We start from the raw sequence: 23,401 nt of genomic DNA, 5'->3' as shown, positions 1-23,401 counted from the left end.
TTGGAATAACTTATCCCACCTAAAAATTTCCTCGTAAGATGGCGACAGAAGATCTGTTCCTTCTCGTGTTATATGTGAAACACTAGAAGTTGATATAACTTGGGCCATTATTCATGTCGCCACATATCTCGCGTACAAATCCATACTTGCATGAAGATTTTCAACTTGAACCAACAGTTTTATTTTTTCACTTTCGGTTGTAAATCTGTTTTTAAATTTTTAAATTCTACATAGTTCCAAAACATAACGCAGTGAAAAATACTAAACTCTCCATTTCTATTGTTTCACGTTATTTAGAAAACCATTGTAACCTTCCAGATTAATTCCCCCGACATTTGTCTGTCTTCTGTCAAAAAACGTGCAATCTATCAGCGTACGGAGTATACCAGACTTTTACGTTGTCTCAGTTTATAGGTATTTATGTTAAACTTATGTTTGTTATCACAACTCATTACCTGTTATTTTTCAAATATTAACCAATAAAATAGCAGATATTTACTTTCGTAGCCTAGCAACAGAAAATTCCAGCAAATATTCCACTAGTGAAAATATAACCGATTAATTTCCACATACAGGGTGATTTTGAAAGTTGTGCAGATATTTTAACCACGAGCTACTGGCTTCATGTAGAACTCGGAAAAAATATTTAAAAAATTCTATGTCAAAAAATAAAATGACATTTATTTTTTGAGCTACATTTTTTTTTTAAGTGCTTTTAGTTTTCTACGTTGTCCTAAAACTTCGTAGGTAAAATTTCGGCACATTTTAAAAATACACCCTTGTATATCATGTTTTATAAAAAATTGTCTAAAGCAAAAAGTTTTCGTAAAATTGAAAAATTTAGCAATATTGTTATTGAACAACATTGATTTTGCATAGGTCAAACCAATCAACAGCTTCATATCATAGCAACTACAACCTTGTTATATAGCAATATTGGTAAATTTTAAAACAGAATCGCACCAATTGAATTAAAAACGGAACGCTATGTTATCAAATTTTGTGTTCGTTTGGGAAAAACACCAACGGAAGCTTTTGAAATGTTTTAACAGCGGCATACGGCCTTTTTTGTATATCACGTTCTTCATGTTTTCGATGGCATAAAGAGTTTACCGAAAGCCGTGAAAGCTGCGAATTGCAAGGTATACTTTTGGTGCTCCACTTTATTACATACACTCTAAAGGCATCAAAACTGTGCCGCATCCCCCCTGTAGTCCTGACATCGCTCCATGTGATTTCTATCTGTATTCTCAAGCGAAAAAAGAAATAAATGGCGACGTTTCGAAACTGAAATTGACACTGTCAAGGCTTTAGAGGCGATTTTGAAGAGACTCTCTAAGAATGCCGTCCAGCACGTCTTCGAGCAGTGGCAGCACCCATGGGATAAGGTAGTTGCAGTTTGGACGGAGTAGAACGTGACAAAAGCATTACTTTAAGTGATTAATAAATAAAGTTTTTGTGAGCTTAATCCCAGTCTTTATTGAAATATACAGGGTGGTCCCGATATAACCTGCCAAAAAAATTCTGGGTCATTAGAAGGACATAACAAGTCCAAAAAACCCCTTTTCGTTAGGTCCAAAATAATGGGGATAAATTAACCCCTATCCACACCCATTCGACGCTGCTGACCACAAAAATACGTACCTACTCAGGAATTAATTGTTGGTGTTTGTAAGGATGACAGTATCTAAGCAACATAGGTACCTGGATCGTTTATGACAAATCTCAAATCTGACAAACTAAATCAAATTAATAACATTTATTGAAAACGCTGTACACTGTGTGCGTTAATTCACCAGCTTATTTAGGTACAAAAGCTGATTTTGTAGACTGAGATGAATGAGTAATAAATAAAGTGGTGTTCCTCAATGTGTAAATAAATGTAGAGGTAGTGTGTGCAAAATTGTGGAAGAACTGTGTAATAAGAGTATCGTCTTAATTGTGGTTAAATAGCCAAAATAATGTATTGAATAAATTTATTTACACTTTACATATTCGTACTTTCAACTCTAACTGAGAATATCTACTAACTAATGAAAGGTAAAGTAGACTAGAAAAATTATTTTGTAATAAATGTTCTGTGTGCCTTCCGTTGGCATTTAAGCACATTTGAGTACGCTGGTACCAATTGTCATAAGCAGAATTCAGCATTTCTGGGTTTTTACGAATCTGATCGCGGCGTCTGTTACGCGTTTCTGGAGTTGGCCTTTTGCATTTATTTCAACTTCGTATACCAAATCTTTCGTGTGGTCCCAAAAATTAAAATCCAGAGGGGTTAAATGGAGGATCGGGGACGCCATCCTATTGGAATCAGTCAGAACCAACCTCACATAAATGCAGATGTAGCTCCACAAATGTACAACGGGACGGAAGGACTCCTTCAGGAAAACGCTCGCCGAATGGTCGCCTTGCCGGTCTTGAATTACCACGTGTTTCGCCATAGAGTAAATGCAGATCGGCGTATTCTTGTTTTGTGAATTTCATAACTTTTTGAAGGATTCGCAAATTTAAAATTAAACTTGACAAATGTCATAGGTGTTGCAGGTACCGTTGCTAAAGAAATTGCAGCCAAGTAACCAGAATTACCTTTTTAAAACCGATTAACTCATTAGCGTACAGCAAATTTTGACCAAATTTTCAATTATTTTTATCTCGAAAACGAAAAGACTTTTATTAGAAACTTTTTTTGTGTATGAGTTCTACTCATCGTCACCTATTACTGGATTTCTTCTGGCAGGTTATATTGGGACCACCCTGTATACTTAACAATAATTCCCTTTCCAGTGTGTTTGTTTTGTTGAAAATGGGCGAATGACACTTTTCTCGAATGAGAGTATCGAATTTAATATTCCAAAGCTTTTAGAAACAAAAACACAATATGGAAAAAATTACACACGTAGAGCCCCAGTACGGACGTGGTTAAAATAATGTGGCCAAAATCATCAAGCACTCAAAATGTAACCCCTGACGTCTATTACCATTTAAAATTTTTGAGTTGACCCTACTTGTGCAGTAGTTATAAATAAGAACGTCTTGATGTAATAAAAAAAAATTCTCCTAGAGTTTGGAAAAGTAACATATTTGAATACTAATTTGAGTTAGGAAAAGTGGAATATTTCCTAACAAGTGCAGACATAATATTTCAACACTAAAAATTCAATTTTGATCGTTTCCTGAGATACGTAACTTGAAATCTGTCAAAGATAACCTCAAAATTTACAACTAATTCGTGTTTTTTTTAAGACTGCTTAAACCAACACGAAAAACGTTGTTCAATATTCGTGGGCTCTTACTTTTCAAGTACTCGACCTGTTTTGCGTATTCTTCAATATCAAACGATTCAATTGTACAAGACATTTTAATAGAATTTCCGTAAATTTTTTCGAACGAACAACTTAAACGCCTTCACAAAGTTTGTTTTTTTATAAATAAAATTGTTTGTCTATAGTAACGAAAGCAGAACAATCATAATTCCGCTTTTTAATTTAGAATTAATTAATAGAATATTAAAAATATCCAAATTAAATTTATTTTCCAAACACCAGTAAAAAAAATCATGTGTGCAATACGTAGGAAATCCATTTTTTTCCGTACACGGCATGTTTGATCTCGACTATCGCCTCTACAAAAAATCCCATGCCTAATACGGAAAAAATAAATTTCCTAACTTATTGCAAAATTGCTATTTTCTAATCACAAAAATAAAAAAAAACATATTATGTGGTGCAGATAACAGCTAAAATTTTCAGACCTAATCCTCTTCGATAAATTAATATCTCAGTTAACGTTAAATTACTAATAGTAATAGTTCTTGATCCCAAAGTACTCAACGTATATTGAAATTCTAACATGTCGTCCTCTTTTTCTTCATTTATAAACAATTTTCTTTGAAATTTCTTTATTTTAAATTTTAAATTGGTGATGGCTTCAAGTCAGCAAGTTTACTTTTCTCTGACACAAATTGGACATCTTACTTGCCTGGAATTTATATTATTTCGGTAAATATCTTTCTATTTGTTTTTTAAATAATCCTTTACCTTTATGCAAGAAATGATCTAACAGTCTTATATAATTTTAGTTATATTTTCTTTAATTATCTTGAAATTATTATTAAATTTTACAAATTAAAATTAATAGATAATTAAGCTTACTAATCTAGGTATTTATAAATTTACTCCAGTGATTTGAATTATTTTACCCTTTAATTAGTGTGCTTTATCCATTATCCAATTATTCGCATCTACCTTCATTGGTGAAGTAAAATGGATTTTGGCGCCATTAAAGAGGTTTGACTCTGATTTCCTCTTAAAAATTACAGCAATAAGTCCTGGTGCTACTCACACTTTTCTTAAAGAGCAGTAGGTTTCTTGTCAAGGTAATTTAGCAATCTACACCTACATTTAATTTCATACAACGATTCACTTCGTTTTTCCGAAAATCTACAATATGTTCTTTAAAGTCACCTTAACTATTTTGCATTTAGAGTAAAAAAATTAATACCATTTACATCTAAAAGACTACGAAAATATTCTAATTGTATAGTGAAAACAGGAATTGGAGCACTAGCGACTGACTCTAGCATTAGCCGTTAAAACAATTTCCGGAATAAATTTTAACCTGTTCTCTTATATTTTCTAATGACTTCGATAATAAGCATTTTCCTTACGGCAGCTTTCAAACATTGTTCCAAGATAGATGGAACTAGTTAGTAGAAAGGTATGTACCTAACTCAGGTAACATGACATATTGTTATGGGCCTAAAATGAAACACGCGCGCAATTTGGGTACTGCAAACAATTCAGAAACTATGGATTGTATCAATAAAACAATAAGCTAAAAGGCCTAACAATAGATCAAAATAGCTTAAAGTTTGCAAAGCTTGCGCTCCCAAATCCAGCTTCAATTTTCCATCGGTGATGGAGAAAGTTGAGACGGAACCCACGCACAAACGACTACGAATGCAAAAATTTAACGTACTTTCCGTAACAAAAGTCTAAAACAATGTTATATTGTGCAGGGATCGGGAACGTGACGGATTTTTTTCGGACTCTTTCTAAAAGTTTCTAAATGCCAACGCTCAACCGTTCTGTCATCATCATTCAGCAGAGACGAGATTAAATTTTTTTACTTAATATTTAATGCAATAGCTTAATGGCTTTAGTAATCGCAGGAATGATGTGTTACTTATTATTCACAGACGCTTGTGGCAAAAAAGACAACGTAAGAATTTTATTTAACTAAAAGCCGTTCTCTGGAAACTTAACTGGAATGGATTATGGTTCGTATACGTAATGGAATTTCATTTCGAAACAAATTATATTTCTACATGTGAATTTGCACAAAAAGCCAAAAGATTCTTTTGCCACTGCGCAAAGATGATTGTTGAGGGTGAATAAATACTCCTTTGAAACGAAATTTCTCGTGGCTTTAGATGTTTCGTTGCGCGGTTTCAATCCAGTTGAATGTACTTTGTGTACCACATACGTGGATGAGGTAATTAACAAGAGGCGAAAGCTTTGATATTTTTACGGTTTTAATAAAGAGGGTCGGTAAAGACATTATTTTTGTGTGTCGCCTACGCTGCAAGCATTATTACCTTTGAAAAATACTTATTACGCAATTAAGCCATCGCTTTCCGCTTAAATAAACATCAGCGAATTTTTGATGTTTCATTAAACTTAAAAAAAGCCAATTTAGTACCAAACAAGCCACGGGCGCGATGAAACTCCCCCAATAAATGAGAAAGCCATTTCTGCCTAAAACTCAATAACTTCTTTGCTAACCTCGTAGAGGCAGTCACCTATCCTGATGATAAATACGAGTGGGTGGAGAAGCTTTCCACTGGAAAGGCAACAAGGAAGTGCGACTCCGAAAACATATTACATAGCATTTCCACTTCCGTGCGCAATTTTCTAATTCAAGTTCGTTTGGGTTGTGTGGAAAATTTATTAACAAATTTCTGATCAGTTCAGGTTTCGGCGTTTTTCCGTCGAATCCTCGACCTGGAAAGTGTTTTCGCAGAAAAACGATAAACAGATTAAAATTGCCGTTTTTGACGGGTGCCCCTTCGATCGTCACCTACGCACAGGAATGTAACTGAAGCTCTTTGAATTGTAGAAGTTGACAGGTTAATCTTGAATACCCGTTTCAAACGTGAAATGGAGTCCGCGACAGTGCGACCCTCTCGTAAATCTCTATCAGTTCCCCCGATTCATAATTAGTTCGTTATTGACGATATTAATCGTCCCGGAAATGACTACAATGAAAATTAATGTTCCGCCGCGTTATGTTGTTAATTTACCGCAAAAACTGCACCAGACTCTAGCGTCTAGCTTTTATTCTACGGAGTAATATCGATCAATCAGTTTCACAATGTCCATAAATTATTCATTATTTTGCGGGAGCACGTGCGAGAATTAAAAGCGGAATTTTACTCGTGTAGTTCTTCGCGTCATCATCACTTCACGTTAAACTTCATTTACATTCGAATTTATAGTGAGAATCCTGGCACCATGCAACGAGAACGAAATTAATAAAACTTCAGAGCAAGTCAGATAACGTTAGAAAACACAACATTAGGGTTGAAAATGTTAACGTTTTCCTTGAACAAAACCTGCAAGACAGTTAATTACATGTATTAAATGAAGTAAAAACTGGTTCACAACGTAATCTTCCCGGCTCCTGCAACCATGTCTCAAAAAAGTTTAATTAAAACAACCAGAATAAGTATTTTCAACAACAGTCTTAATTACAAAAAGAAATTACTTTTTTCTTTTATCTACTTTTGTATCCAATGTGGTACGACTGTAACGTCTATATATTAGACAAAAATAAATAATAAACAATAATAACAGTTTTCTAAATTGATGTCTTGTGCATATTTTAAATATGGTGGATGCGCCGGGAGAAAACTTGTTTGCCATTACATATTTTTATTGTGTTTATTAATCGTTAATTAATTAAACATTCATTTAAAATAGTTATTTTTATATTAAGTGCGTGAAGAGTGTTTTTTGTGCATGAAAAGGTCTTTTACGCCGAGACGAAGGTCGAGGCAGTATAAGCCTTTGAATGCACAAAAACATCTTCACGCACGAAATATAAACAATATTTTTTCTATAATGGATTCAAAAAATTCTGAAGTTTCAATGCAGTGACCATGTTGCTAGGTAACTAATAAAAAACAGTGCGTGAAGTGAAACACAGAAATAGTCGTGTGCGTGAAATCGCATTTCACACACTGTTTTGTATGGTTTCTATGGTTTCGATCTTACTAACAATGCAAAAAAAAATACACGTAAAAAAATGACCCACTTCATGTACGGATAACTATGCGTGAATTTCAATTTTTTGAATCAATTATAGAAAAAAGTCATACCTCTTCAGTGAATAAATAATAATAGAAAATAAAATCATAATTTTTAGAATAACTCAGTCAGTGGGTAAAACAAAGAATTTGAATTTGTTTATACAGAATTAATTAGTACAAGCGTACATTAGAGAAATATACGAGGGAAAGATCAAAGTTAAAGCAATGTGTAGAATTCGTGAGGAAAATTGTGAATTCATTTTAAAAGGAAAATTATGTCAGTAAGGTATACTCGTCAACAAAGAGAAGAACAATAAACTCTGAAGACTATGATATAATATGAAAATGGCGACTACGGATAACAATGCAACGTTAAAGACAATTGAGTTGACAAGAGAGATGACATAACAGCTATTTACGATATAAGTGGGATATAGACATTATTATTAACTTACGTATTGTGAGGAATCACAAAGTGTGTTAATAATGTAGTATCACCGTTAAAATTGTTTTAAAATAGTCCCACTTTGATAGAATTATAAATTAATCAAGGTGACAATGGGATCTATTTTTTTTTTCAAGATTACAGCAACGCGTAGTGGAATTTTAAATTTTTCGGAGATAATACTATTATTTTGTGCTGTAATTTGCTTGTTGTAATAGGAGACTTCTAAAATGAGTGCGACATGGTATAACTTATTCCACGGTGATAGATAAAAAAAAATAACAAAATAGAGCTCAAAAATCATTGTTGCTATGATTTTAATAATTGTAACTAAGGTTTTAAGCTCTTCTTAATTTTAAACTATGACGGTGCAAACGGCTATTAATAATAATTTAAAGACAAGTGTTTAAATGACAATTTAAAGATTATAGAAAGAAATTACACATCACTGTGACAAAACGTTTTTGAAAATATGTGAAAAAAGTAATCAAATGTCTAGACTTTAGAGCGTTCCAGAGAAAACGTTTGCTTTGAAAACAGTGCGTTTCTTTTGTCAACACAAAAGAAACGCACTGTTTTCAAAGCAAAAGTTCTCTCAACACAACTGTTGTTATTGCTTTTTTATAATTTTTCAATAAAATTTTAATCATAGAAACAGATGAAATTTGTTATTGGATGATTTAATGTAAATAATTTTTCTATTTTAGATCTTAGTCCTCTTGTATTTGAGAAACAAATAATCACATCAATTTACGTTTAGTATAGTATAGTTACGTTATGTGTTGTATAGTCGCGAGCAATAAATTTTGGTCGTCAAGGTCATTCTTTGACGCAATCGAAAATGATGCATTGTAAAACAGTCGTAAATGTCATAACCTATCATCATGTTGTATGACATTAATTGTCATTTTGTTCTCATTTTTTTGACACTTTGTTGACATGGGCTTAATCAGGCAGGGAAATTTTTTAAATTTGTGACAATCTAACCAAATTTTGAAATAACATTGACGACCGAAATTCATTGCTTGCGACAGTACATAGATGGCAACTCCCATGTAATAAAAAAAACTCTGTACAGTCGCGGTCGTTGAAAACTCAGACACCAAACTTTTGGCTTTGTAAATGGTATTGAAAGTGACGTTTCTCAAAATGTCACTCAAACATTATCCACATTAATTTCTCTGGCAATGGCTCTTATATTCACACCGTCCCTCAGTCTAACAAATTTTTGCAAATCAGGTAATTGCGGCATTTCAAAAGTTACGCTCTATTCTGACCTAATATGTCAAAAACTGACACTGACTTTATAATCCTTGATGAAAATCCTGTTTACGCTAATCAAATTTCGGAATTTATACAGAGTGTTTAAATCTTTCCTGTCTGAGATTTCAACGGCCGCGACTGTACATACTATAATAATAATGAGATCTAAACCTCTTTTTTTACATAATTACTGTTGCAAACTAATTCATTCGGTAATTAAAATCACGGAAAAGCATCTAAAATATGTATTTAGTAATGTGTTCTGACACACTCGTAATACAAGATCTTTACGGACATCAATAGTTATTTGTACCACAAGGCTAGAAAATGCTATTTTGCAAGTGAAAGCACGGTTTGTGGAGCAGAGGCGTCAGCCGAGGCGGCACTAGTGCGAGTACTTGCAAAACATTTTAACCAAAATATAATAATTTTTGTTAAAAAATTACCGAATGGGGAATTTATTTTTCTTTCATTGGCAACATAAAGGATCCAAGAAGCGACAGTTACGACCAAAGTCAATCAATTCCCCAAATATTCAAAACTGTCGTCGTCCTCTCTGTTATTACTAAGACGTCGCTTGGTATCCCATCGCCCTCTACTGCTATATAGTCTATTTTTTAATCAAAGAACCACAACACCGCAATTTACACCCAAAATAGAGCTGACAACATTGTACACTTTTGAGCTAGAGTGAAAAATCTCATCATATAAAAATTGAGGTTATTAGAAATATTAATAGCGCAGCAATTTAATAAAGTTAATAACAATTAACAACAACTAATTTGAGAGTTTTATAAATGTCTTACTTTGCGAGACATTTTTAATAACACGTTCAAATTTTAGCTGCGAGTTTGCGTACTTTCAAGGACATTAAAAATGACAGGCGTTGGCAGAAATAGCCAATAGATATAATTAAATTCCCTAAATTTAGTAAAAAAAAAGTCTTCTCTTTCTCATTACTAATGACAAATTTTTCACTGCCTCTTCCAAAAAATAAGATACGCCAAAACATGGATTAACATAATTTTTAATATGAGCACTTAATATTTAGTTACATGAAATCATTTTTCATTGGTTAATGAAAATTTTAAATAATTCATTTTGTACTTCTTTAGAAAATCAAGTCGTGTCGGTTTTAAAATTTAAAATAAAAATAATAATACAGAAAGTCAGGAAGTGTAATATCTGACTAGAAATGAGGTAGTAAAGTTTATTAAGTCGATAAAAACAGTAAAAAATTATTATACAGATGCGCCAAAACTATGGAATATTTGATGTTATGTCGTAAATGCAACATAAACAAGAAAATTTTCCAGAGGGATATCGATTTTAAAGAAAACATATCTCACTGAATTATAAATAGGATTGGCAAGAAATTTAAATTTCTATGTGTCAAAAACTGTTTCTGCAAATGATTATACATACTTAGTTTGAAATTAATACAAAAGGATAATTAGAATGCAGAACGAAGGGAAGTAATTGGGTGTGATTAAACAGAATTTAATCTGTGTACGTGTTTGACACTTATATTTTATTTTCTAATTTCGACTGGTAGATTCATTTTCAAATTATATTTTACATTTCTGAAGTTATTTAATTTAAGTTTACCAAGTGACAATCAGTAATCTTATAAATAACATCTCGTTATCCGATACATTAGTAGTAATGATGAATTCCCAACTCATAATTAACTGCAATCTACTCCTCAGAATTTATTATGCATTGATTCCGTTTCTCTTCTTTCCTTTATCATTGTTGGAAACGTTTTGCAGCACAAATATTTTTCAACCTTAACAGCATTAGTTAATAATTTAGTTTAAGTATATGTTAACAGCAGTATGTTAAGCGAAAAGCAATTTCCTGTTGGGTCATAACCCAAATGCTTGCTCTAGGCCACATGATTTCGCCTCCCTGAAACGTGATTTTCCTTACTGCGAAGTCGCGGTTAGGAAACATCTGTATGTAGTTCGAAATTTAATCTCAATTGATTTAGCAAATATATTAAAGCTACATGTTGAATATTTCATGAACATTTTTTGTTTTAATCATTTTTCAAATAGCTTCGCATAGAGTAGTCGCTTAAAATGTAAATTTGTTTTAAATGAAAGAACCTACTCCGAGAATTGTCGCTAAAGTAAGATACGGTGAAATAGCAGTGAGTTAACAAAAAATCTGTTTCATCTCGAAATAAAAAACACGCTGAATTACGTTCATTCTGAAAAATTTTAAAGAGAAATGTTTCAAAGATAATCTGATTTAAAAGCAAAGGTCAGCTCGTAAAATGTTAACAAAACATCATCCGCGAACCACATTCTTTTCAACCATGGAAATTTAAGCACCTCCACTGAAACAATGTTTTTGCATAATATTTCACACATTCATGTGAATTTACATAACATATTGTAGTTTGTAAACAATAAATTTAATACACGAGTGATAATGAGTCCGACGGAATTGAAAATACAACCAACAATACATTTGCCAAGCTAACGTGGATATTTGTTTTTTGATTCAAAAAACGTAAAACATAGTTAACTGTGCAGTTTTACAAATTTTGACATAAATGTCATATTCGCTTGGTTAAATGAAATTGTGAAAAAACGAAGAGTTTTTGGAAGACTGTTTATTGTCTGCATAAACGCGCCACGGCAGAAGCATGTTTATTACATTCGCCATGTCTGTTTTCTCACCGTTCGAATACATTTTAATCGTCATATTTTAACTTTTCCGTAAATGTCAGTTATGACAAATAAAACTATTGTAAGCAAAGCCATCATTGATTCATAATTTCATTTTAAAACAATACGATATATAAAATAGCCACGTTTACTTTGGAAATGTATTGTGCGTTGCATTTTCAATTCCGACGAGCTCATTATCACTCGTGAAATATCCTGTATTATATCCGATGATTTAGATAAATAAGTAATAAATAATATTATACAATAGAATCTTTTCGATTATTTTGTTATAATTAATTTGTACAAAAAATTCAACAGAAGATAATTAATGGTACCAAATTTAAATTTAAGCCTTTAAAAGAAAATTGCAGTAATTCATTTCTTTTACATTAAATTATCGTAATTCGAGTTGAGAACTTTTTTACCTTGACGATTAGATCAGACAGACGATGATACAACAGACACGTTAAGGTCTAAAATGGATGTTTAATCTTCCATCCAATTTTTTTTCCATCATATTTTTCAAGTTTCAGAATACAAGTAATACATCACCACTAAATGGGCAATAAATCTCATCTGGATGTTGTTCACTAGCATTCAGTACAGCATAAACGTGAAGAACGAAGTAAAGCGTGGTGTCCAAAGTACTGAACATTTTAAACAAACTTCTACTCAATTACAAGATTCTATGTAGATGGTAACTTCCTTGAGAATACTTTTATTATTAGAAAAACATACGAGCTAATTTCTAATTCAAACAAGTTGCGACTGTAATTCTTATTCTTTAAAAAAAACTTTGGTTATTATTTTCTACTTTGGCAGAAACGACTAAAAGGGGTAAAATTGTTTTCGTCTGTTTTTTGCATAGAAACGACTAAAATGGCAAAATCGTTTTCTCTTTAAATAAATCAAGTCTTTCAAATAAGATCGGCATAGCTCCCTGAACTTTTTTTTTTATTCCAAAGACGACGTAAAACTAAATTTAAAAAATATATTAACTTGGAAAATTTAATATCAGAATATTTGAATAAAGGTAAAATTAGAGTCGATTGCGAAGCCATGAATGGTATAAATTTTCTGTCACATTACATTTACATGTTCATGTATTCACTGGTGCAACAAAATTGTTCAAAGTAAATCAATTTGCTCTTGGTGCTTTTCAGAATATATTTCTAGGTTCTCGGAACTAAAAATACAATTTGTGGTAAATTTGTTAAAGCAAATTTATATCTACACATTTCGTAAAAGGAATAAAAGTGTGGCAAAAACCCCGGAGACAGTCGATATTTTTAAAGTCCATTGTAACTCTTTGTTTTTAGTTTGAGTCGGCTCGGAACAGTGTTAAACCTGTTTGCCTTTTAAATAAGTTTCAAACACCAACAAAATAATATATTTTGTAAATTGAAACATTTTAATGAATGTAATTAAAAGCAACTCAAAATAAATTAAGACTTGTTATACGCTCAGATAATTTGTACTTGGGCACTAGGAACGGCAAGTTGATTGAAGATTAAAAATAATTTTTAAATGTCTAAAATATAGAACCGTCGGTAAAAGTAAATTTTTACTTTGAGAGCGAAAATGAAAAATTTAGGAGATTAAACATCAAAATATGTAAATATTGTGTTGTCAGTCAAGCTTTAGTTAATTCTTGCGATACATCTTCACTTCCTTTATTTGTTTTTTTCCTTGATATTCCGAATATTTAGTAGGATATGAAACTAAATTAAAACACATTGTTGACATGTTGACAGCTTTCCTTGCTTCCTTTTAACAAAAGATGTCACCGATCTCGTGATTTTCGCGGATAAGTTTGGCCTTTGTCATTGCAAGTTTTAATTAAAAATACTTGGTGTCACCCTCCGACTCACCATTATAATTTAACGGCCGTAATTTTCACGTCGATTAGTTCCACACAAAAATGTTAAATAAAATATCGCTCAAGAGGTGTCAACTGAATGTTTTCTCTCAGACCGGGGTATCGTTATCAATTAATATTTCAAGCCAGCCAGCCGGCAGTTTCCCACAGGATTTCATCCGTCTGGATCTAATTCAAAGGGAAGACTGTTATTTAAGTGTTTTCATTCAGACACCGTCTTTAAAATGAAATTATCCGGCCAGGCTGAGACCGGAGTATTACTTACTCTTTTGGACACCTTGAATAACATTATATGACAAAAAAGTATTTATAACGATTTTTTGTCGCTTTTTAATATTCACCTTTATAAATCTAAAATAATGGTGGTATACTCCGTCCAGCGAGGCTTGTAACCCAACATTACAAAATGCACTAGATTACATTAATTAGGCATAATTTCAGGGCAAAAAATGTTACTGCTTGAAGGAAAATAAATAAATAATTTACGCCAGGTAATACATAACGGGTGTTTTTTTAAATTTGGCGTCGAAGTAGGCGTTGAACTGTCGATTGTGAACGCACTATACAGGTTACGGATCACGGATCAGCTGTTTAAATCTTACGCTTTTACACGAGTGGTGCGCTCTCAATCGACTCTCTAACGCCTACTTCGACGCCAAATTTAAAAAAACACCCTTTACTTTCTCTGCGTAGAATTTAGTGCTTTTTATGTCAACCAATCTCTCGCTGGACAAACTATAGGATAACAATACAAAAATGTTTTTTTGTAATACAAAAATGTTTTCAGGTGAATTTCGAATGAATACCAGCAACTATCCTCACAATAAAATAAATCCTCATGTGGTGTTAGTTTCGTGAAAATATGTAGATCTCATTCAAAACCAGTTGTCCATTCAGTTCAACTAACAGAAATCAAAGTTCTTCTCACACAATGCAAAGTTATTATCGAAATAGTAACTTCTAATAAAACAATGAACAGCTGGGAAGATAGGTTCTCATAATGACTACTTGATTAGAAGACTTTTCTATGAAGTGACGATTCCGCATTTTTTCTTATTTTTTTTTTTTTTGTTAAAAAATATTTTCCGTATCAGTGTCTTTATCTTCATACCAGATCCACCATCTTCAATTATATTGTGATGAAGAAAAGCGAAATATTTTCAGCGTCCATCGAATGTTGTTTTAACAATTCTTTTGTCAAGTTTCCATACTTCGTAAGTTCAACGCTGTACTGATTATTAGGTTTTTTTTTTACTTTTGTAGTAATTTGAATTATATTTTATCATGGTTTAATATAAATGTGTACAACTACGTGAAACCGCATAATTTCTAACTTTTCAGTGAGACGTGTCAACTTTATGTTTGTTCCGAATGAATTCTTTTTTTGATTGGCTAAAACGTGACGGTCTGCTTGTTTTCTGTGCTTTGTCGTCGACAGATTTTATTTTCAGAACCCTTGATAATGTTTTAAATTGTTGAAGTATGCATATTTTTTTGTTAAAAATGTTTTATAATAACCTTCTGTCTCACACATCCTATCACATGAAGACCTCCGTAATGAAACTGCCAGCAGTCAAGCTTTGTACAAATCAATTTCAATGATTCTTAACATTAGTAATATAAGTAGGGTAAATAAAATAAGTGTAGGTATGAAATAAGCAAATTAAATTTTTGACACTATACTATCTATTTAATACTTGTCAACTCCTTACATATCTGAGACGTTAACAAAATTAGGACTGCAGATTTCTCAACGCAAGATGACCGTCGGAGAATTCATGATGGACACTGTTGCTCCATAACAATAGACGCACTATGTTAACTAAGCTTTATATGCAACCGGGCCTAAATATTATAAATTGTGGCTTTCGACACCCGTAACTAGCACAATTGCTGGAGAGCTTTTCCACAAATGTGTGAAAAAGGGGATATTTAAAAAAATTCAGAGATGTCCAAACTACTTTTAGTGAAAACATGATTTATTAATTATTACACTTAGTTACTCATGAAAATCGAATATTGGGTTGCATTTTGAGATCGTCAAGCTCGTACTCTTACGTGAAACACGCTGTATAATAGACATTTAATTTATTACTGAATATTTTTGTAAATATGTCACCGTCGCTCACATCTGGACTTCTTTACATTGAATTTGAGTGACATAAGACATAAGTGAAAAACACGCAACACGTTTCTACCAAAGCATTAAGACGATGGAAAAACTTTGTCAAGTTCGGTGCGATCGGGTCACAGATGACGAGACTTAATTCCTTACGGTTTAATTTATAAAATGCTTAATGCTTTAAGAATTTAAATTATGCCATTGTTTAAAATCACAAAATTTAAACTATGTAATCATATTTGCGGTATCATACTTAGGATAACATTAAAGTAAAAGTAACAGGTGTTGCAACGAACCAATTTAATAAACATTAATGTATGTTTATATCCCATCAAAAGTCAAAGTTCTTGAATATTTAATTTAAAAAAAAGTTCAGTGATCAAATCATACGTTAAATATAGATTTACATCATATGCACACTTTTGTGTTATAGACTCCTTTTTACTAACTGGATACGTCTTACGACAGCAGCAGATGTTACTTTTAATTTTCCTCTCTTATCAAGATGTCGTTGTACTCTTGTATTACTTTAATTCCTCTTTCAGCTGAGTCGTTTATTATTATTACAGATAATTTATTTCCGTTCTTTTAATAACCTTCTCTTTGTCCCCACAAATTGATGTTACCCTCTAAAAAAATGTCAACCTTATAAACAGAAAGTTTCAATGCTATAATAACGCCAATTTCTGAAATTCTCTAAAATTTTTACCATCTGTACTAATTACTATTCTTTTAACACTTTATACTTCCACCAACTTGTTTGCTTGAGCCATTTTTAATTTCGTATTTTTATATATTATATAATTATACCGGGTGTTATGGAAGTCCACGTAATAAATTTAACCAACTAATAGGAATCGTTAAAATAAACATTTTTTTATTATACCTGAATCAGACGCTAAAATGCGTGCGAAAAAGGGCCTTTAAAACACTAAAGCTTTAAGGGTTGCTTAGGTAACAACAAATTCACCTACATTTCGAACAATGATAAATAGACATTTATACACAATTTATGATAGCAACGAAACAACAACAATTGACCATTTCTATATCAACGATTAATGACACAGATTAATTCGGAAAAGGTATTTCAATTTACTTTTTTTGTTATAATTTTCAGATTGTAATGCAGTTATAATAAAAAATAGCCTATGATACACGTTTATAAGGGCCTTTAAAGCACTTGCGACGTTAAAAGCACTCCGCTACGCGTCGTACTCTTAAACTCGTCGCGCGTGCTTTAAAGGCTTCCTTATAAACTTGTATAATAATATACTATTTTATTTACCATTTTTTTCGCAAATTCTTCAAAACAGAGTTAAAATTAATTTGAGCCCTAAAATTCATACCCGTTCATGTGTTTACATATTATAGATAACGCAGCACGAAAAAAAAAAAAACTCGATTAAAATACACGAATGAAAAACAGTGAAAACTGTTAGTAATAGTATTAGAACAGCTGTTATTCTTTCTTCAAAAAAACTGGAAAGTTTTTATTGCACTCACTCTTTCGTTTCCCATGAGCGAAGTGTCAAATTAGGGGTTAGAAAAATGTAAAAAAAATATTCGATTAAAAAAAGATCAATATGTAAAAAATGTTTATTTTAAAGAGTTCTGTTGGTGATTAAATTTATTACGTGGACTTACGTAACAGCCTGTATATTCCATAAATAAAATGTTGTATGCATTCCTTAAAAATATTAAATTTAAGGAGATTCAACGAGAAACCAGTGTGCGAAAAAATTCACTAAAAAATTGAATAAATCTTCCCTACAGTGTATTATATTACGTAGAATCGACGTTCGGCGATCCTTCCATTATCATAAATGTAAAAATTAGACAATTCAGTAGATCTTTGTTGTGGTTTGATGAAATGAATATCAGGTGATCAATAAATTTGAGTGTTTTGGACTGCCATTCGACACATGGAGCAAATGGCATTCCAAAGTACATACTCTAAATCTGAAATTTATTTTGATCACGCGATATTGTTATGGTAATAAGTGGTATTTAAAATTAAAAAAAACTCAACAACACAAGATGAGTGTAATTTAAATGAAATTTTCTGCTGCAGGTGCTGATAAATCACCGTGACGTGATGTTAGTCGTCGTTGAGTACTGCTGATAAATGAGGAGGATGTCTCTCTTATACTCGAGTGAATCTCCCAGTCCTGTGACACTCTGCTTAAATGGTAGCACTACAGATTGCTCCCCTTGTATGTGGAGCAATCTTTCTTCCATTCCGTCACCTATGCTGGGGACCGTGCCGATATCGGAAGACCCCCGCATCGAAGTCCTTAGGCTCTATTCTTACGGCGTGGCACTGCCTTCCATATGCCTTCTAGGCATCGTGGGGAACATTTTCAATTTAATTGTGCTAACTAGGCGAAATATGCGAGGCACGGCTTACATCTATATGAGAGGTAAGTAAAGCCGCCATCAGACTAGTCACAACTCGAAACAAGATAAGAGTCGAGCTTTCACAGATACATTTCCCATTGTCACCCAATCTGAACTTTTATTGTTCGTATTTTGTAGTCGCGGCGCAAGTGTTGTATGTATCTATCTTCAATTTCGCGGAGTTATATGAAGTGCAACGGGAGAACAGTGAACAGCTCTCAGATAGTAAAAGAAGACTGCAACCGTGCATTGTTTCCAACTTAAAACTCTTATTATAAATCAGCAAAGTGGGTGTTTTCGTCGAACATTCACATCGAACTTATAATGGATAACAAATTGCCCGGGTTTTGATTAATGGACAACTTTCGACACGTTCACATTTGCCTGAAGCACTCGCCCAAAGGAAATTTCCTTCAGCTTGTGTTTTCAACTTAATATCCCAAACTTAATTGAGGCAGTGTGTAATAACTGTGCGTGTTTTGACTGGATACAGTTTCGCAAATAACCTCTTCTTGGTCTAATGCACTAATTTCCAATCAACGAGACCATATATAACTGTACACGTGATATCAAACACATCTCTTTAATAACTGCGGTTTTTGTGGCAAACCGAGCACTTTATTCAAGAAACTAGGACTGGAGTTGCAATTAACCATATTACTTAATTAACAACGGTACAGCCTTCAACAGAGACCCGAAAATATCCATCATCATTGTTATAACTGCAGTGCCAGATAGGGTCAAAATTCAATAACCGTTCCTATTATTCTTTATTAAAATTTTAAGTTTAAAAGTTAGGTATTTGGATCCGTTACGGCACACAAATGTGCTCTTGGATGAGCAAATGTTGAATTCATTTATGAAACTACTCGATGTCTTTTAGGACAGTTGGAAAAGGAGACATATACCCTTGTCATTGTTCCAGACTAAGACAAAGTGTATTATTGGGCAAGTCGACAATATAACAGATGTGGCTGAATATGAGCTATTAATTTTAACCATCTAATGGATTCCATTGAAAGTTACGAAATAGTCTCTAATAAAACGTAAGTGACTGAGTTGCGTATTCAACATGTACGAAATTTTGCTTATAAATGGTTAAATTAAATGGTATAATTATACATAACTCAATTTCATATAAATGTGCATCTAAGCAAGCCATGAAAATCTGCTTTTCTGTTGGTATTAAAGCCAAAGCTAGTAACTTTGACTTTCAAAGTTGCTTGCCCGATTTGACTATTTTTCAGTTTTGTCCGTTTTAACATTGCTGATTTCAAAAGCAATGTTACGTCTTTTTACTGATTAAATTAAAGTAATTCTTATTTGTTTCTGTCTTTGTATTTTTACCAAGCAAAGATTTATTGGACATGACCTTCATAAATGTGACTTTTGCAATGTAACTAAATTAAAGGTGCTTTTACACATGCACAGCTCACTTGATGAACATTTATATGAAATCGACTACAATCTTGACGTTATAATATGTTATAAAATCAATCATTAACTGGGTAATTTATTTTTTAATGATCAATTAATAACTTTTGAAGGAAAACAAATATGGTAATAAAAAAAAAGAAAATCAAATGTCCTAAAGGCAAGAAATCTCCAATTTGTAGTGATAACTGATCAAATGATCAAAATAAATATTTTTTTCTTTGACAGTGTCAGAATTTGAGCATTTTCTCCTATGTGAACGGATTTTGATAAATGTCACAACTTGTCAAAACGAAACGTCAAGCTAATTTTAAAGGTTTTAAGCGATTTGGAGCCTTTAAGGGGCTCGTCGAACAAAAACACGTTGTATTCAACTCGTTCGTGTGTAAATTGGGCCTTTTTTGGCACTCGTCGGCCCACTCGTGCAAAAAAAGGCCCAATTTACACAAACTCGTCAAATAAACTACTATTAAAATGTAAATGTTTCGTATCCAGATGGTAAAATATACCGGGTGTCTTTGACATTACAAATCTAAAATTTTAGGATGTGAGTGTTCGCATAATTTAGTATAGATGTCATACCATAAGTTCGCTTCCAGTCGCCCCCAGCCACCCCCACTTCGTCATTTTAAATAACACCTTATTTTTTAAATGAATGTTAATGTTTATGAAAGGGATAAAAATTAAAAATATTCAATTTTAAACTTCAAAGTGAAATATTTCAATAACATGATTTTTTGCACAGATGTACTCGTACTTAAAAAAATGTCCTCTTTCATCATCCGTCATTAAAATATACATGAATCATTTAAAATGTTGGTGTAGGGGTGGCTGGAAACGACTGGCAGCACTAGTAATCAAATTTTATTTAACCCAAAATGGTTTTTACTTCATCACTGAATCTTACTTTCGTAATGGTGTTTTTATACTCATAGCATCAAAATTGGTATTTCCCAGTTATCCTCAGAGTGCGGGAAGTCCGATTTCCCGCACGCAGTGTTTTTTACTTTGCAGCAGAAACTAGGGGAAATTGCGTTGTAAGGTTGGTTTTTAATGGCGTAGACAGACGAAAACGTCAATTCAATTGAATACGTTCTCGGAAACATTGTAGCCACCAAAAATATACTGTCACCGTGACGTTCGTCTGTTTATTTTTTGGCTTTGGAGGCTTTGGGCAGTGTGGTGCATAACGCTGTTGAATTAGTTATTTTCTTCTGTTAATCATTTTAACAAAATGTATTTTAAACATAGAACATACCTAATTAATAAATAACCAATGTTAACTAATCAAACACAAATTGAATTCTTATAAAGGAAACTACCCTTTACTTACATTTAATTTTTACAGTGTAATAAAAAAATATGTGCAAGCTCTTGAATTTATTTTTCAAGACTATAGATCCACGATATTGTTTCAAGCAATAAATTTTCTGCCACTCCAAAACTTCAAAATTTAGACACTTCCTGCACCCTTTCAAATTAACTAATCCAGATTTTTTCTTGGAGACTGCCACAAATATAAAAGGTATAAAGTGGTGAAAAAAAGTCCAGAAGTTAAGAATCAATTTTAAACTTCCGCTGAACTCTGTGTTGCGTTATTATCTGCGTGACTGAAACAGAATGTACGGAAAATGTGTCCCTTGAGAATAAACAGAACACTAAAACGTTCACCATTAAGTGATTTAAACATACTGCTAATCCAGTAATTATTAACATCAATATCAATTACAAGTGTGTCTATTAAAAAATTCCTTTGTCTTTTGGTGAAATCAATGTCAAGTAAAAAAGTGCAATCAACAGGACAATTCACCAATAAATTGTTGAAAACTGCCACAAAAGAGCAAATTGAAATGAGCCTGCGAGAATTTACGGTATTTGCCCCGCGGTTTATGCAAAACGTATCTGTGTTCAAAGAAAATCCCTAAAACGTGGAATTTAGATAGCTCCAGCACGGTGACTATCTTTGCCCCAAATTTGGATGATGTGTCATTAGCGTGCGATTCAAAGTCAGCTCCGAAAATGCACTTGAAAACTACTCAAGGGGGCCACATCCTTTGACTTCACCTTTTACCCAACGTACGACTGACCATTAAATAAATAAATCTTGGTTTTTGTTCTAGAGAAAATTGGTTCAATATTTTACTTCTTATTACCTATAGCGCCATCATTTTGAAATCACATTTCATTATGTTTCCCAGGGTTCGACCTGAAAAAGTGACACACACGTTTGTAACGATAATGAAAATAATATTTTCTTCTACCAGCTTTAAAAAGCTGGTAATCTCGTTTGTGCGAGTTTATGCTGAGTGAAACTGGCGGGAAACTGCGTAATTTTTTACCGCCTTTTTTGGAACCGCCATCTAATTTATCAAGCACCGTTTATATGTTATGTGATGAAATGTCCGCTTTTTGCGGATTATGGTAATATTTCATTTTAAAAGCTAATCGAAATGACAAGCGGTTGCAGTTAGCGGATACTCACAATGAAAGTCTTGCTCCAAGGATCTATAAACTTGTCCAATAAAAATTCAAAGGGTCCCACTCAAGCGACTCAATTTCGTTTTAAAATTTCCTTCTACATTGTTGGCCCCATTATTGTTTCCTTTTATTCAATGCATGTCAGAAAGTTTGCTGAATACTTTTTTATATCATTTGTTAGGAAAAAAGTAAATATATTTAAAGACCTTGCCCGTGAGGTAAACGAGATTTCAATGGCTCGAGCGTTCTCTTGAAAAGCTAAAAAGTTTAGATTGATGTGTGCGTAATTTACCTTTCACACCCAACATCCTCTCGAATGTTAAAGTCTATCACATTCACGATTCAAGTGACTAACGGTGTAATAATTGAGGATAGTCGTTGAAAAATACCATTTCAACCAGTCAACAAATAAATCTAGCGCTGTCTGGAAAAATTATACCGCGGTTTCAAGACCCCAAGAAACTCTTAAAGCTTGTGCTTTTTTGAATTCTAAAATAAGATAAACACATTATTTCAAAAGCTCCTCTGCTATGAGACGTAATTAAGATTCTCATTGCCGCTTGCCTCAGCGGTGCTAGTTATTCTTCTTACGCTGATTTTAATTAACGCAATAATTAAGTCTCAAATTGTGGCAATTTAATCTTAAATATTGAAAATGATGTACGTTTTGTTAATTGAGAGTTTTTAAATACAGTGCAACATTAGACATATTTCTTAACATTAAAATATTTTCAAGAATTTAAACAGAAAATCGAGAAATAATTTTAAATATGATAAAACTGAATTTTAATTTAGTAGTTTGTTTGGTTATCACAGATAAAAATGTCGTACCCGAATACCCGCACGAATTCTAAGAGGGTAATCAATTACAACTAATCTTTTCTCCTGTCTGAATTCGTGGAATCAGAGTTTAGACAAAGAAATATCGGTGGATTTGCTTTACTTCGATTTTCAACATTCTTATATTGCGAGGTGTGGAAATTATTACACCAATCTAAAGGATCGCGTCCCTTCTGACAAAGAACAATAGGAGCCTTGGCTATTTGTATCAATAATTCACTTTCGGTTTACCGAATTTTTTTCCTCACAGTTTCCAAAGATTTTTTCTTGCTACATGTCAAGTGCCACACCTTTTATCATATTAATAATTCACCTTCTAGCTTATGCCTTTTCCTGCGGTATATTCTTTACGCAAATGCCAACCTTCAGTTTCACACATAATGATTATGACTTATGACGTAACAGAGGTAGAAATGCAACGTTTCAAGACCCACATCAAAGCGCAAAAAAGAAAATTTAATAAATTTAAAAAAATGCAAACAACTGCACTGTTTTTTGCTGAATGTGTATAAGCCAGGGTCGAGTATAGTCCATTTTCTTAGTCAGCTAA

The 23,401-nt window shown here is 32.7% G+C and overlaps 1 protein-coding gene and 1 long non-coding RNA gene across 3 annotated transcripts in view; one reads left to right on the top strand and one right to left on the bottom strand.

The window, feature by feature from the left end:
• Nucleotides 1-23,401, top strand: part of LOC138124832 (probable G-protein coupled receptor B0563.6) — a 134,285-nt gene that overhangs the window by 72,850 nt on the left and 38,034 nt on the right. For both annotated transcript variants that reach the window (XM_069040014.1, XM_069040018.1), the window contains exon 2: nt 17,774-18,122. In XM_069040014.1, coding sequence (XP_068896115.1) covers nt 17,828-18,122 — 295 coding nt within the window. In that variant the 5' untranslated portion in view covers nt 17,774-17,827. The remainder of the gene's footprint in view (nt 1-17,773; nt 18,123-23,401) is intronic.
• LOC138124866 (uncharacterized) overlaps nt 1,495-23,401 on the bottom strand; it is a 53,347-nt gene continuing 31,440 nt past the window's right edge. The window contains exon 2 of the long non-coding RNA XR_011157301.1: nt 1,495-1,704. This is a non-coding gene — a long non-coding RNA (uncharacterized lncRNA). The remainder of the gene's footprint in view (nt 1,705-23,401) is intronic.

Source organism: Tenebrio molitor, chromosome 1 (genome assembly GCF_963966145.1).
Source record: "Tenebrio molitor chromosome 1, icTenMoli1.1, whole genome shotgun sequence".
Lineage (NCBI taxonomy): Eukaryota > Metazoa > Arthropoda > Insecta > Coleoptera > Tenebrionidae > Tenebrio > Tenebrio molitor.
The sequence above is the reverse complement of the archived record's forward strand: the minus strand, read 5'-3'. Positions and strand labels throughout refer to the sequence as shown.